General features: G+C 54.3%; 3 protein-coding genes across 7 annotated transcripts; 2 read left to right on the top strand and 1 right to left on the bottom strand.

Annotated features, from left to right (window-relative positions):
- The first annotated feature begins 756 nt into the window (after window positions 1-756).
- On the top strand, window positions 757-4,388 carry BLOC1S1 (biogenesis of lysosomal organelles complex-1, subunit 1). Its single transcript, XM_011926188.1, has 4 exons — window positions 757-913; window positions 1,649-1,721; window positions 3,778-3,910; window positions 4,182-4,388. Exons 1-4 carry the CDS (start codon window positions 769-771, stop codon window positions 4,290-4,292), a joined length of 462 nt encoding a protein of 153 aa, XP_011781578.1. The 5' UTR covers window positions 757-768; the 3' UTR covers window positions 4,293-4,388.
- Window positions 4,389-5,053: 665 nt separating this feature from the next.
- Window positions 5,054-9,346, top strand: RDH5 (retinol dehydrogenase 5 (11-cis/9-cis)). 2 transcript variants are annotated; one of them, XM_011926177.1, is made up of 5 exons: window positions 5,054-5,204; window positions 5,796-6,137; window positions 6,332-6,590; window positions 8,526-8,689; window positions 8,962-9,346. In XM_011926177.1, the coding sequence occupies exons 2-5, from the start codon at window positions 5,828-5,830 to the stop codon at window positions 9,183-9,185; spliced, it is 957 nt and encodes a 318-aa protein (XP_011781567.1). In that variant the 5' UTR covers window positions 5,054-5,204; window positions 5,796-5,827; the 3' UTR covers window positions 9,186-9,346. The 2 variants fall into 2 exon arrangements, with proteins under 2 accessions (XP_011781567.1, XP_011781568.1); XM_011926178.1 differs by having other exon boundaries at window positions 5,791-6,137.
- A 1,022-nt stretch (window positions 9,347-10,368) lies between these two features.
- LOC105500577 (CD63 antigen) lies at window positions 10,369-13,815 on the bottom strand. Of its 4 annotated transcripts, XM_011926180.1 has the most exons (8): window positions 13,701-13,815; window positions 13,184-13,260; window positions 12,057-12,245; window positions 11,791-11,865; window positions 11,601-11,696; window positions 11,046-11,186; window positions 10,736-10,819; window positions 10,369-10,549 (listed from the first exon to the last, which is right to left on the bottom strand). In XM_011926180.1, the coding sequence occupies exons 2-8, from the start codon at window positions 13,247-13,249 to the stop codon at window positions 10,484-10,486; spliced, it is 717 nt and encodes a 238-aa protein (XP_011781570.1). In that variant the 5' UTR covers window positions 13,250-13,260; window positions 13,701-13,815; the 3' UTR covers window positions 10,369-10,483. The 4 variants fall into 4 exon arrangements, with proteins under 4 accessions (XP_011781570.1, XP_011781571.1, XP_011781573.1 ...); XM_011926181.1 differs by lacking the exon at window positions 13,701-13,815 and having other exon boundaries at window positions 12,057-12,176; window positions 13,184-13,249; XM_011926183.1 differs by lacking the exons at window positions 13,184-13,260; window positions 13,701-13,815 and adding an exon at window positions 12,768-12,796.
- Between the last annotated feature and the right edge of the window lie 6 nt (window positions 13,816-13,821).

The following is a 13,821-nucleotide window of genomic DNA, read 5'->3' as shown; positions in this document are numbered from 1 at the left end:
AGAGTGGTAAGCAACTTGCCCGAAGTCACCCAACATGTTAGTGCAAAGTGCACCGAGAGAGATTGTACCAGTAGCAAGAATAGGCTGATGATGTTTATATTTGTTCTCGTTGGAGTTAATCCCGGAAGCATTTCTTTTTAGTTCACAGAGGCCTTATATAAATTACTTTTTACTTTGGCACAGCACTTAAGCTTCTGCTAAGACTGAAATGGGTTCGCATTCCTGACCACAAAAGGACAGAGATGAAATTCTACATTCACACCGCCCGCCAAGTTAGCCAAGCTCCCTAGGAGGCTGTCTGAAGTGCCTAAAATGCTTCTCTACAATGATCACCCAGAGCTGAGAGACTTCAGGGGGGTAGTGAGAAGAAAGAGGGCTGGGAGAGACAGGAAAGCATTCTCTCCCTGAGGGAAGGAACTGGGAATCAACTGAGAACCAGCTAGCACTGCCAGGAGGTAAGGCGAGGGAAGGAGAATAATTTAAATGAGCACAGGGAGCTTCTGCTCCCTCAACAACCAAACGGTGATAGACGGCCTGGCACCACCAGCCCTCGAAGCCTGAGAGCCACAGAAAATGTTAAAAACTGGCTTGGCAATATGAGTATTAAAAAATACTTCTTCCAACACTCACCAAAAAGTAAGCTCCCAATAAAGAAAAGAGTTCACCTGCCCTCCGCAACCCTATACATCCCTTCCCCGCCAAGATTTTCACCCAACGTCTCAAATAGAGGGCGGTTCCCAACCTCACGTGACACCGCGGTCACGTGACATGGCCCTGGGGAGCCGAGGTGAGCGTTCCAGCTTCCGGAGCCGGAGGGGGCCCGGCGTACCCAGCCCCCAGCCCGACGTGACCATGCTGTCCCGCCTCCTAAAAGAACACCAGGCCAAGCAGAATGAACGAAAGGAGCTACAGGGTGAGCCAAATATCCTGTCGGCCGTTTTCTTTCCGGCAGTGGCCTAGCTTCAGCCCGGAGCCTGGATCTCGAGTGACTACCCATATCCAGGGAAGGACGCTAGCTAGCGGGCAACGGGCATGGGGGAGAAGGAATTTCAGGGCGGCTTTTTCTTGAAACTCCTTTCCCTTGCCAACTGGCTCTCGTCCCTTGGGCAATACTCCGGTCCCCTCGGCAACGCCCCTAACCCCCGACCTGCCGCACCTCAGCCCCGCCCCTGCCCCGGAGCGCCCTGCTTATTGGCCCTGGGAGCCTCTCGTCCTGGCGGTAGGAAGGAGCGACTCTGTAGGGAGGAGGGTGTGGGGAACCCTCCAGAGACTGGCTTCTTGGAGGCCTGAAACCCCCGGAACGGAGGTGGGGCACTTGTTTCCTGAGTCCGGGCTGGAATCTCGGAGTTACCGATTCTTCGGCCAAGATAGTGGAGAAAGAGTGTCTGGGAGTCGGGAGTCCTGGGCGCTGCCGCTGACTTCCTGGCGTCCCTGAGTGAGTCCCTTTCCCTCCCAGGGTACGTTTCCTCATCTCTAAAATGGAAGAGGTTGCGCTATGTTTTGCAAGGTCCTTTTCAGCTCCGGCATTCAGAGATTAGTTAAGAAATTTCGGCAACTAGCAAAATAGTAATGGGTGGGTAAGGAACTTTTAACACTACCCCTCAAAAACCCAAGTCTCCCCTCCAATTCCTTTTCCCCCTCTCCCCAGAGAAGAGGAGGCGAGAGGCTATCACTGCAGCGACCTGCCTGACAGAAGCTTTGGTGGATCACCTCAATGTGGGGTATGAACCTCTTTCTCATCAACACCAGTTTCCTCCTTCGCCAACCCGCCCAAGTTTAGGCACTGGCCGGTCTGGCCCTCAGACCGCTGTTGAAGTGGTGGGATGTTCCACTAATTCACCTATCCTACCCCGCCCCTCCCAGCTCTACATAGAGAAACTTGAGTCAACTCTGAGTCCTAGGCACTGGGCAAGGGAGGAACAGCTGCAGTGGTTAGAGAAGCAGCCAGATTTCCTCTTCCCCACATTAACTTCCCTGGCATTACAACTTGATGCCATCTGCCCACCTCCCTTCACCCTTCCAAGTCCAGCTGTCATTTCAGCAGGAGGGAGAGCACCCTCCTTCATTACAGCTTACCACCCTCTCCTTGCCTCCCACCCTCTGGCAAGCCTGGGGAGCAGCTGGCAGGAAAGAGATGGCACAGCTGGTGGTGGTGAGAGTAGAACCTGTTCCAGGAGCTATGGCAGAGCCAGGCTGTCTCTTACCTTCCTGCTGGGTCTCTGGGGACCACACCCTGCCCCAGCTCTAAATGAGAATGCCAGTGACAGCCAAAGACATTGTCTCTTGACCCTGAGTGACCCAGAAGCGTGCAGAGATGACGATTTGCTAGTCTGCCTGTTGGAAGAAAGGCAGTATGGTACCTTCCACCCCAGGTCAAGTGGAGCAGCTTGGTGTGAATCCAGAGACTGAGTCATCCAAGTGATCCATGCAGGGGCTGGGGTGATCTTCATTATTCATCATGGGGGAAGGTTGAGAAAAAGTTGTGGTGGGGGCTCTGATCTCCGTTTTCTCCAGGCAGCTCTCTTTACTCAGTGTGAATATAGAAGCAGGTGGTCAATGGGGAAAACCAGGAGTTCAGGAACTCTCAGGGGAGTCTGTTTCAGTTCCTACCCCACCCTTGACAGTGACCCAGCTGTCTCCCAAAAAGAAGGGACAGGGTCTGCCCTCCCAATTTCTCCCTCCCACATTGGCGCCTCCTGGGCTCTGCTGTGCCCATCATTAGTGAGATTGGCCCAGGCTTCTCCCCCTTCTTTTCCTTTGCTAGAGGCCACCCCACTTTCAGCTTAGAGGGCAGCTAAGCCAAAGCCAGATTAGAAAGGGTTTTGTGTTGCTGCCCACGGCTCCTCTCATTCCCAGGAAAGGAAAACAAAGGCTCAGTCTATCTTGGCCCCTGTCAGGTGTCCTGCCCACTCCCTCAGCACCCACCAACCCCTTCCCCGCTCTAGCCCCCACACATTCCAGTGGGTAGGGGCACCGGATGTGGAATCTCCTGGCTGACTAGAGCTTTGGGGTGGGAAGTGAAAAATTCAGCAGCCAATAAAGGAGAACAATTATTGCGGGGGTGGAGGAGGGCAAAAAACATTGGCAGAAGGTTGGGGACACCAACCCCATGGTAGTAATGGTAACCACAGCCCATACCTTGATTGAAAAGAAAAACTAGTGTCTAAGGCGGAAGGGAGGGAGCGTGTGTGTGTGTGTGTGTGTGTGTGTGTGTGTGTGTCTTGATCTGTGTGGGCGAAGGCTTGGAAGAGCAACTGAGAGCTGAGGAGAAACCCCTGGGATATCCTCTTTTGACCCAAGGTTTCTGGGGAGGGGTTTGCGCTCCCATCCTACCCCAGCTTCAGGGAGGGGCCCAATTTCCCTCTCCAACTTCTTGCATAGATCCCTGGGCTTCCAATCACTGCCAGATGTGTCCCTCCTGCTGGATTTTCCCAGTTTTTCCATGCCCCTTTTTCCCTCCCAGCTTTTTCCTCAGGGATATCACCCCAGGTTTTCCCTCCCTTCCCCCACTCAGCTGCAGGAACTCCTTTTTGGGGGTTGGAGCTGGTATGTTTCTAGTCAGCATTGAGCTTGGCTCTCCTGGGAATCCTGGGAGTGAGAGGAAGGAGCTGGGTTTATTTGCATGTACTGGTAGTCATTTGCATCACATCCAAAAATGGCCAAAATTATGAGCCCTGATTCTTGGCTGAACTCCCACTGCTGCAATGGAATATTAGTTCTGGAGACCACCCCCAACTAGCCGGGTGAGCTCATCTCCTCCCTCCTCCAACCCCCTAGTGTGGCCCAGGCCTACATGAACCAGAGAAAGCTGGACCATGAGGTGAAGACCCTACAGGTCCAGGCTGCCCAATTTGCCAAGCAGACAGGCCAGTGGATCGGAATGGTGGAGAACTTCAACCAGGCACTCAAGGTGGGCCATACTCCCTACCTCACCACCCCAATCCTGGGTCCCCATTGGCTGCCTCCAGTCAGTTTACCTCAGGTTTAGGTCAAGGAGGAAGTAGGGTGGTCCCAGAAACCCCATCTATAGCCCCAGTGTCAGAAAAGATAGAGAAAGAAAAGCAGTTGGTGGGTCCAAGTAAAGCCTTTTCCAGGAGATGAATAAAACGTATTCCCCAGACTGGAAGCCATATTCTACCCATTCTGATTCCTGGGCTCCCACCTCCTCTCCCCCTTCCCAGGAAATTGGGGATGTGGAGAACTGGGCTCGGAGCATCGAGCTGGACATGCGCACCATTGCCACTGCACTGGAATATGTCTACAAAGGGCAACTGCAATCTGCCCCTTCCTAGCCCCTGTTCCCTCCCCCGACCCCACCCCTCCTACCTCACCCACAGGGGGAAGGAAGGAGGCTGACAAGCCTTGAATAAAACACAAGCTTCCATTTCTCTGTGGTGTGTTTCAAAGAGCTACTAGCTCCTGTGTTGGGGGTGGGAGTGGAAGGTTCAAAGGTGGTTTCCCTGAGGGACAGGTATCTTTTGGGTAGAGGGTGGAACTAGCTTCCTCTTACTCTCCCAACTCTCTTCTCCTCCATGGCGTTTGTGCAGGTGTCTGTTAGGCAAGCAGAGGGTGGGAGTTCCCATCCCTCCTGAGAGAAGGTCCTAGTAGCCCTGCCCCAAGCTTCCTAATTCAGGACTTATTTCCTACAGAAGAGAAACAAGGCAAGGTACAGGCCTGGTCCCCAGCTCTGGCTCTCTGCCTCTCCACATGCTCATGGCCTCTCCCAGGCTAACACTAAGCAGTGTCATGAGTCTGAGCCAGGTGGGAGATTAATTCCTGGGGGCGCTTCAGGGCTGAGAAGGGGGAGGAATGACAGGTCCAGTAACTGTTACCAACAGAGCAGTGCAGCTGCCATCCTTGACAGCTCCCTTCTCCTCGGAGACCATGACATAGATGGTCAGGAACCCAGGCTGAGAAAGACAGCCAAGGGGTGGGGGGAGCCTAGGCAAATCTGGCCTCTGCCAAGTCCTGGCTTCAGCCAGACAAGCAAGCTCCAGCCTCCCTGGCTCCTCCTCCTTCCCAGCCCTATCCCCACCCTGTCACACATACACTTAATACGCCTGGCATCCAAGTCCACCCACTCCAGACTTTGGCCTTAGCAGTAGCTAGTGTGGGAGGCTGGGAAGTTTGGGAGGAGTCTCTTAAACAAAAGCAAAAGAATCAGCTTTGGGTGCTGTAGTACCTGCCAGCTTTCCCCCCAGGAGGTAAGTAGATACTGGGAGCTGGGGAACGATGAGAAGACTAGCTAGATATTACATGTATTGCCAACTCAAAACTTTCAGCTTTTAACATGCTTCCTCACACATTGTCCCCTTTGATCCTCCACAACTCTGAGGTGGACCTGGTGGGTCTTAGTCCCACTTCGTAGGTGAGAAAATAGGTTGAGAGAGACAGTGAGATGCTCAGCATCACACAGCAAATCTGAGGCCACCAGGACTAAATGCAGGGTTCTTGGCCCTATACATCATTCCAAACACAAGACCCAGGTTGCATATAGAAGGTTCAGTGTCCCTGGTTTAGTAGGAGAGAAAGTGTGAGGCAAGCAAGAAGATGCCTCTGCTCCATACAGCAGGTCTGTACACAGGACCTGGCTCGTGTGGCTTTAGTTAAATTAGCCACAAATGCAGGGTCTGCCCACATCTTTGCTTTGCACAGATGAGCCATAGTTGGCCAATTATCTGGCAACCAGATAATTTCTCAATATGCTCACACCAGATGCTTCCAGCTAGGGAAGGTATTAGGGGAAATGGCTTGAGGGCCGCAGTAAACTGGACAAGTTTTTCTGCCCAGCCTAGGCTGCCACCTGTAGGTCACTTGGGCTCCAGCTATGTGGCTGCCTCTGCTGCTGGGTGCCTTACTCTGGGCAGTGCTGTGGTTGCTCAGGGACCGGCAGAGCCTGCCCGCCAGCGATGCCTTTGTCTTCATCACCGGCTGTGACTCAGGCTTTGGGCGCCTTCTGGCACTGCAGCTGGACCAGAGAGGCTTCCGAGTCCTGGCCAGCTGCCTGACCCCCTCTGGGGCCGAGGACCTGCAGCGGGTGGCCTCCTCCCGCCTCCACACTACCCTGCTGGATATCACTGATCCCCAGAGCGTCCAGCAGGCAGCCAAGTGGGTAGAGACGCACGTTAAGGAAGCAGGTAAGTATGGTAGACCACCAGGAATATGGTGTAGGGTGTCCTGATCCCCACAGTGACCCCAGGAGTCACCTGCAAGGGCTGTGGTAAGCTAAAGGGACTATTTGAGGAGGAGCAGTTTTCAGATGCTCCCAGGAAGAAGAGGGGGCTGTGGGAATGCCTTACCTACCCCCAGCATCCTTCTCATCTCCCCACAGGGCTTTTTGGTCTGGTGAATAATGCTGGTGTGGCTGGTATCATCGGACCCACACCATGGCTGACCCGGGATGATTTCCAGCGGGTGCTGAATGTGAACACAATGGGTCCCATCGGGGTCACCCTTGCCCTGCTGCCTCTGCTGCAGCAAGCCCGGGGCCGGGTGATCAACATCACCAGCGTCCTGGGTCGCCTGGCAGCCAATGGTGGGGGCTACTGTGTCTCCAAATTTGGCCTGGAGGCCTTCTCTGACAGTCTGAGGTGAGGGGTACAGGGCTCTGGGTTCCAGGACTAAGAGCAGCCCACTCAACAAACATGGGCCAGCAGAGATGGTTAAGATACAGCACATTGGAATAGTTAAGAAAAGACAGTTTAAGGCTAGACTTCATGAGTTCAAACCCCACCCTTATGTAAGCTTTGTGACCATAAGTAGATTACTTCTCTTTACCCATTTTTAACGCGTTTGTTTTGTTTTTTGTGATGGAGTCTCGCTCTGTCGCCAGGCTGGAGTGCAGTGGCGCGATCTTGGCTCACCACAACCTCCACCTCCCGGTTTAAAGTGATTCTCCTGCCTCAGCCTCCCAAGTAGCTGGGGCTACAGGCACGTGCCACCATGCCCGGCTAATTTTTGTATTTTTAGTAGAGATGGGGTTTCACTATGTTGGCCAGGTTGGTCTCTAACTCCTGACCTCGTGATCTGCCCGCCTCGGCCTCCCAAAGTGCTGGGATTACAGATGTGAGCCACCATGCCCGGCCTTGCCTCCCTCTCATCTTTGAACAGTAAGATTCAAAATTCCATAGGAGCATGAAGGAGACATGATGAGGACAACAGGGGAGCAGGGCCTGAGTTCTTTTTGTTTGGTTTTTGTTTTTTTGTTTGTTTGAGTTTTCCTCTTGTTGCCTAGGCTGGAGTGCAATGGCAAGATCTCAGCTCACTGCAACCCCTGCCTCTCAGGTTCATGCAATTGTCCTGCCTTAGCCTCCCAGTTAGCTGGGATTACAGGCACCCGCCACCACTCCCAGCTAATTTTTTTGTATTTTTAGTAGAGATGGGGTTACACCATGTTGGCCAGGCTGGTTTCGAACTCCTGACCTCAGGTGATCCACCTGCATGAGCCACCACACAAAGCCCAAGGCCTGAGTTCTTAGCAGAAGTACAAGGCGCCTAAGCTTAGTCCACCTTCTAAGGAAGCCTGCCTTTGTCACCATCACTCAGCAAATAATCTGAATGTCTCCTTTTGTCCCTGTCTCTCAGCCTGAATTTTCCAGGCAGCATCATGGAACACACGCTTTTTTTTTTTAGTTTTGAGACAAGGCCTTGTTGTCACCCAGGATGGAGTGCAATGGTGCAGTCACAGCCCACTGCAGCTTCAAACTCCTAGGCTCAAGCAGCTCAAGCGATACTTAACGCCTCAGCCTCCTGAGTAACTGAGACCACGGGCGTGTGCCAGCATGCCTGGCTAGTATTTTTTTTATAGATGGGGTCTTGCTGTGGTGACCAGACTTGTCTCAAACTCCCGGCCTCAAGTGATGCTTCCGCCTGGGCCTCCCAAAGTGTTGGGATTATAGGCGTGAGCCACTGCATACTGGAACACATACTTTATACTTGAATTTTTTCTCCCCTCCCCTCCTGCTCCTTACCTATACTTGGATTTCTACATCTGTGCCAGAGCAATGGGATGTATCTCCACTTTCCCCATCAGCTTACCCTCCAGCAAATATGAGACTATACCCTTCAATATCCAGCACTCAGGGCTCAACCCTGTGTTTCGGGAGCAAGGGAATGGGGTTCCTCTAGGTCAGGAATTGGCAAACTCAGTACTCAAGCCAGATCTGGCCAGCTGCCTACAAGCTAATAATGGTTTTTAGATTTTTAAATGGTTACATTGTAAACTGTTATATAAGTACCTGATAATATCATTAATTTTGTTTCTTGGCCTGCCGTGCTTAAAATATTAACTCTCTGGCCCTTTAAGAAAAAAATGTGCTGACCCCTGCTCTAGATCAAAGAAAACAAACCTCAAAAATACTTTCCTCCCTCTATCCCACTTGACCCTTGTCCCAGGGCAGTAGGCATCTCCGTCCCTACTCTTGTCCCTGGTCTGTGGTAACTTTCTCAGCTCCCCAACCCATGTCCCTCAAAGTCCCCTCCCTATAGAGCAAGAACCCACCAACTTCCCTCTGCCCCTCTTCTAGGCGGGATGTGGCTCATTTTGGGATACGAGTCTCCATCGTGGAGCCTGGCTTCTTCCGAACCCCTGTGACCAACCTGGAGAGTCTGGAGAAAACTCTGCAGGCCTGCTGGGCACGGCTACCTCCTGCCACACAGGCCCACTATGGGGGGGCCTTCCTCACCAAGTGTGAGTAGCCAAGCCCACACAGGGCACGTGAAGGGAAACAAGAGTACCAGAAAGGCCAGTCCTGCGGAAGCCTGCTGGGAGGTGGGTGGGGCACCCAGGGCAGGGTTGAGGGTGAATGGGATGCCACAAGAGTGCCCAGGCCATGTGGAACCTGCCCACTCCTCACACTGAGGAGGGGACTGAGGGTGACAAGCCCAGCGCCCCAGAAGACAGTAACTAAGATGGGCTGGAGTGGGGAAGGGAAACTGATTGCAACCACCTATGGGGTGCAGACCTAAAAATGCAACAGCGCATCATGAACCTGATCTGTGACCCGGACCTAACCAAGGTGAGCCAATGCCTGGAGCATGCCCTGACTGCTCGACACCCCCGAACCCGCTACAGCCCAGGCTGGGATGCCAAGCTGCTCTGGCTGCCTGCCTCCTACCTGCCAGCCAGCCTGGTGGATGCTGTGCTCACCTGGATCCTTCCCAAGCCTGCCCAAGCGGTCTACTGAATCCAGCCTTCCAGCAACAGATTGTTTTTCAAGGGCAAGGACTTTATTTCTGCTCCTACCCTGGTACTGCCTGGTGCCTGCCACAAAATAAGCACTAACAAAAGTGTATTGTTTAAAAAATAAAAAGAAGGTGGGCAGAAATGAATGTGCCCAGTGGAAGGACTCCAAACCGACATGCTCACGGTTTGTGGCCTGTTTAGTGCCTGCAAAACAGCTAGCACCCACAGTGGGGCGCCAAGGAACTGCCTCACATCTACAGCTGCACCTCGAGGAGCGGCCATCAGAGGGCACTTTGATACGTTTCCCTTATTTTCTGAAGGGGAGTAAGGTTGCAATTCAGTGTCTGTACTGGGAATGGTCTTTATATTTCTTGGGGGAGAAAAGCAGGTGATGAAGAGGGGTCGGGGCCACGCTGGGTGGCTTCCATGGAAGAAAAGGCAATGTTCACGTCAATTCTGCTGCTAAGGACACTGGCCACACAGGTGTCAAGGCAACTTAACCACACTTTGAAAGGAGCTGCTGGGCGCGGTGGCCTACGCCTGTAATCCCAGCACTTTGGGAGGCCGAGGTGGGCAGATCACGAGGTCAGGAGATCGAGACCATCCTGGCCAACATGGTGGAACCCCGTCTCTACTAAAAATACAAAAAATTAGCCGGGCATGGTGGCGGGCGCCTGTAGTCCCAGCTACTGGGAGGCTGAGGCAGGAGAATGGCATGAACCCTGGAGGCAGAGCTTGCAGTGAGCCGAGATGCGCCACTGCGCTCCAGCCTGCGCGACAAAGCAAGACTCCATCTCAAAAAAAAAAAAAGGAGCTGGATCCCTTGAGGATTGACCAGGAAGGGAGGTGCTGGGCCCTTAGCGGTGCACAGAAGGCCAGGAAGATGTCCAAGGCAGATGTGGGCTGGGCTCTCCCAGGTGGGACCTTTCTGGGGAGCTGCTTTGACTTACGCAGCAGATGGCTTCGTGAATGTTCATAGTGAGCCTGGCAGCGTAAGACTAGGGGGCAGAAAGCACTACAGTCTCTGGATCCTCACTTCTCCCACTGCCTGTCCAACCAACACCTTCAGCAAAGTCCTCCTTTCCCAAACACCCCCCAGAATAGACCTTCGCGAAGTACACATGCAGTAAGGTCCCAGAGGACAGGCAACATGAGTAAGGAAAGGAAGGAATCAAGCATCACTCTAAGACAAACTCAGACCATTTCTCTTTTCGGTCTGAAAAAATAATCCGTTTAATTGAAAAACCTGGAGGATACTATTCCACTCCCCCAGATGAGGAGGCTGAGGAGACCAGACCCCTACATCACCTCGTAGCCACTTCTGATACTCTTCACGAGGCAGCAGGCAAAGACAATTCCCAAAACCTAGAAGGAAAGATGGGGATGGGGATGGAGAGGAGTCAGAAGGGCCAGCTACCTGAGACCCAGGCAAGAGACTCCAAACACACACTCCCAGGTCAGTACCTCCTGCTCAGCACCCTCCTCCCCTCGGCCCCTATCCTCCAGGCACCCTGGATTGAGTCCCAGCCCTCTCTCAGGGTTATCTCTTACCTCGACAAAAGCAATTCCAAGAGCTGCTGCAGCCACCACCAGCACGTTTTTCCTCAGCCAGCCCCCAATCTTCTCCACACAGCCCTGAAGGGTGGCAGGCACAAAGGATAAAAGCACCATCAGAAACTTCCCACCCCAATCCCCCTCCCCTGGTCCATCAGTCTCTTCCCTGCCCCGGTACCTTTCACCCCACCCTTACCATTTCCAGCTCCCCTCCCCATCCCTGATGCTGTCCACCTCCATCCTGGGTCTCTTGCCTTCTAAAACATTTCCCAGGTTTCCCAAGTCCCATACACAGTTTCCTCCCTACCTCCTTATGGATCGCCTTCTCGTTGAAATTAATCCCACAGCCCACAGTGACATTAATGCAGCAGGAGTCAGGGACTCGGTTCTTCGACATGGAAGGGATTTTCTCCCAATCTGTGTAGTTAGCAGCCCCACAGCACTTAAACTGGGGGAGGGAAGAAATATGGAGAAGAAGGGTGTTAAGTGAACCTTCACCATCAATATGGAGATGAGAATTTTTTTTTGAGACAGACTTGCTCTGTTGCCCAGACTGGAGTGTGGTGGCTTGATCTCAGCTCACTGCAACCTCTGCCTCCTGGGTTCAAGCGATTCTCCTGCCTCACCCTCCTGGGCAGCAGGGATTACAGGCACTCGCCACCACACCTGGCTAATTTTTGTATTTTTAGTAGAGACAGGGTTTCGCCATGTTGGCCAGGCTAGTCTCAAACTTCTGACCTCAGGTGATCTGCCCACCTCGGCCTCCAAAAGTGCTGAGATTACAGGTGTGAGCCACCACACCCAGCCTTGGAGATGAGAATTCTCTATTCCCATCACCCCTGCTCCCAGCAACCCCACTCACATCTGCCTGCATCCTGTCCAGGATCGAAGCAGTGTGGTTGTTTTTCGGGTAATTCTCCATCTGCTGCCGGAAGTTGTTATTAAACTCTGACATCACCTGAGGGTACGGAGGAGCACTGCTGCCGTCAGAATTCAAGCACCTGGGTCCCAGACCAGGCTGAGGCAGGCCCTTCCCGTTATTCCCTGCTTACCTTATCTCTAAACACATAGCCAGCAATGGCTGCAGCCACCTCCACCAACATGATAAGAGACAGAAAGATGGCAAACTGCAGGAGCAAAGGACAGGAGTCAGGTTTGGAGTCTATGCATTACAGGGGCCCGTTCTGGCATAGCCGGTCCCTGGACACTCACAAAGGTCTTCCTTACCCACCCACCTCACCTCACCCACCTTCCTGAGCCCCAACCAAGTTGCTCTGGCAGTCCCAGACCACCCATGTTGGTCCTGCCTCCCACTCACCGTGATCATAAGACAATAGTTCTCCTTGCAGGCCCCGCAGCAGCCCACAAAGGCCACGAGGAAGAGGAAGACACCCACTGCGATGATGACCACAGGCAACAGAGAGCCAGGGGTAGCCCCCTGGATTATGGTCTGACTCAGGACAAGCTGTGCCCCGACACCCACAGCAATCAGTCCCACTGCACAGGCCTAAGAGGAAAGCAGGTGAGGATTAGGCCTGATCCACAACACAGTGGTCCTCCATGGTGGAGGGCAAGGGGTACACCTAGGACACAGACGTGACCTCATCCGGAGGAGAGATTCTCACACCTCCAGGGAACTTCTTTGGCTGTAGGGAAGGGCGATGACCCATCCTTGCCTGCCCCCACCTCCCTTGATCCCCTCCCAGCTCTTCAATCAGGGACGTGACCAAATTCAAAGACCTCCCAGAAAGCCTTGACCCCAAGGCACGTATTTCTGACCTAGAACAATGCTTTCTATGGGCCTCCAGGACTCCCAGTTCAATTCTCTCCCAGAACTGCTCCCTCACTATCCTCCAGTGCACACCCCACGCGCATCAGCTGTGACTAAGGTTCCTCTGGCCAGTTAAGCCAGGAGAAGAGAAGAGGAAAAGGGGCCGAGAGTGATGTGCCCCTCCCTAGACAAACAGTAGCCTCTCAAGCCAGGAGCCCAGGGCAGGAGCAAACTGACGTGGGCAGAGCCCTTCCTCACCCCCAAGCGCTGGGAGGACGGAAAGGGGGAGACGGACTGGATAGGGATGAGGGGGGTGGGGAGGAAGAGAGGGGAGAAGGGAGAGTGAAGGGAAGCCTCATGGCGATAGCATCAGGCGGTTGGCTGGTTGCCCCACTGCCCCATATCACAAGTGGTTGGGTCACCAGACAGGAAGGGCCAGGCAGGAGGGATGGGGGTAGGGGTTGCTGCACACCCAGGATGGCCATTCTCGGTGGAAACAAGCCTCAGGTGTCCAGGAAAACTGGAGCAGGGAGTGGCCGCGCTGTCTTTCCCTGGCTTTCTTTCCACATCTGGTCTCCAGCTGCCTTAATTCTTATTCCCTCAGCCCTCACCACTGTGGAGCCAGGTCCCCCGCACCCTGCCGGCGCGCCCCCCCAGGACCCCTCGCCACTCACGCAAAAGGCCAGCAGGAGGACGTAGAGCAAGAACTTCACACATTTCATTCCTCCTTCCACCGCCATGGCTGCCGGGCCTGGGGCAGAGAGGAGGGCGAGGGGATTAAAACCGGCCGAAGGGGGACCTCGGTATCCAGGCTCCCGGCCGGCCCTCGAGGGCTTCCCTACACGGCCCCGATTCCCGGCCCCTCCCACCCGGAAACCCGCGGTCGGAACCACGTCTCCCAGCCCCCTCTCTACCCGCAGGAGAGGGGTGGGGGCGACAGCCGCGAAGCCCGGACCCCGCCCCGCCGCCTCTGGGGCGCAGGATAGATCCGAGGGCGTCGGCAGGGGCTGGAGCCTGACGCCGACCCTCGGCCCTTCAGTCTCCGGGCGTCAAACACCCTCTCCCCACCCAACACCCAGCCCGGAGAAACGGTCTTCAGCCCTAACCCGACCCCTGCCCCAGTCGCTTTCCCCTGGGTTCTGACCTCCCGCCCACCAAAAAAAAAAAGTGCGGCCGGCACCCCCGCCACACCCTGCCCAGGCCCAGGGAAGTTCGAATCAAAGTTGCTCGAGGGCGGCTGGAGAGCGCCAAGCGAGTCTCCGCGGGCCTGGGGCGAGCCCTGGAGGAAGGGACCGCCGGTGGTCTCCCCCAG

This window comes from Colobus angolensis, unplaced genomic scaffold, assembly GCF_000951035.1.
Source record: "Colobus angolensis palliatus isolate OR3802 unplaced genomic scaffold, Cang.pa_1.0 Scaffold67, whole genome shotgun sequence".
Lineage (NCBI taxonomy): Eukaryota > Metazoa > Chordata > Mammalia > Primates > Cercopithecidae > Colobus > Colobus angolensis.
Note: the sequence above shows the minus strand (reverse complement) of the source record. Positions and strands in the feature narration are given on the sequence as shown.

Coding starts and splice junctions, on each gene's coding strand:
- RDH5 (XM_011926177.1), top strand. CDS start 5,828: ATGTGGCTGCCTCTGCTGCTGGGTGCCTTACTCTGGGCAGTGCTGTGG. Junction 6,138..6,331: donor GACGCACGTTAAGGAAGCAG/GTAAGTATGGTA, acceptor ATCTCCCCACAG/GGCTTTTTGGTCTGGTGAAT. Junction 6,591..8,525: donor GCCTTCTCTGACAGTCTGAG/GTGAGGGGTACA, acceptor CCCCTCTTCTAG/GCGGGATGTGGCTCATTTTG.
- BLOC1S1 (XM_011926188.1), top strand. CDS start 769: ATGGCCCTGGGGAGCCGAGGTGAGCGTTCCAGCTTCCGGAGCCGGAGG. Junction 914..1,648: donor TGAACGAAAGGAGCTACAGG/GTGAGCCAAATA, acceptor CCCTCTCCCCAG/AGAAGAGGAGGCGAGAGGCT. Junction 3,911..4,181: donor ACTTCAACCAGGCACTCAAG/GTGGGCCATACT, acceptor CCCCCTTCCCAG/GAAATTGGGGATGTGGAGAA.
- LOC105500577 (XM_011926180.1), bottom strand. CDS start 13,249: ATGGCGGTGGAAGGAGGAATGAAATGTGTGAAGTTCTTGCTCTACGTC. Junction 11,866..12,056: donor ACTATTGTCTTATGATCACG/GTGAGTGGGAGG, acceptor TTGCTCCTGCAG/TTTGCCATCTTTCTGTCTCT. Junction 10,550..10,735: donor TTGGAATTGCTTTTGTCGAG/GTAAGAGATAAC, acceptor CTTTCCTTCTAG/GTTTTGGGAATTGTCTTTGC.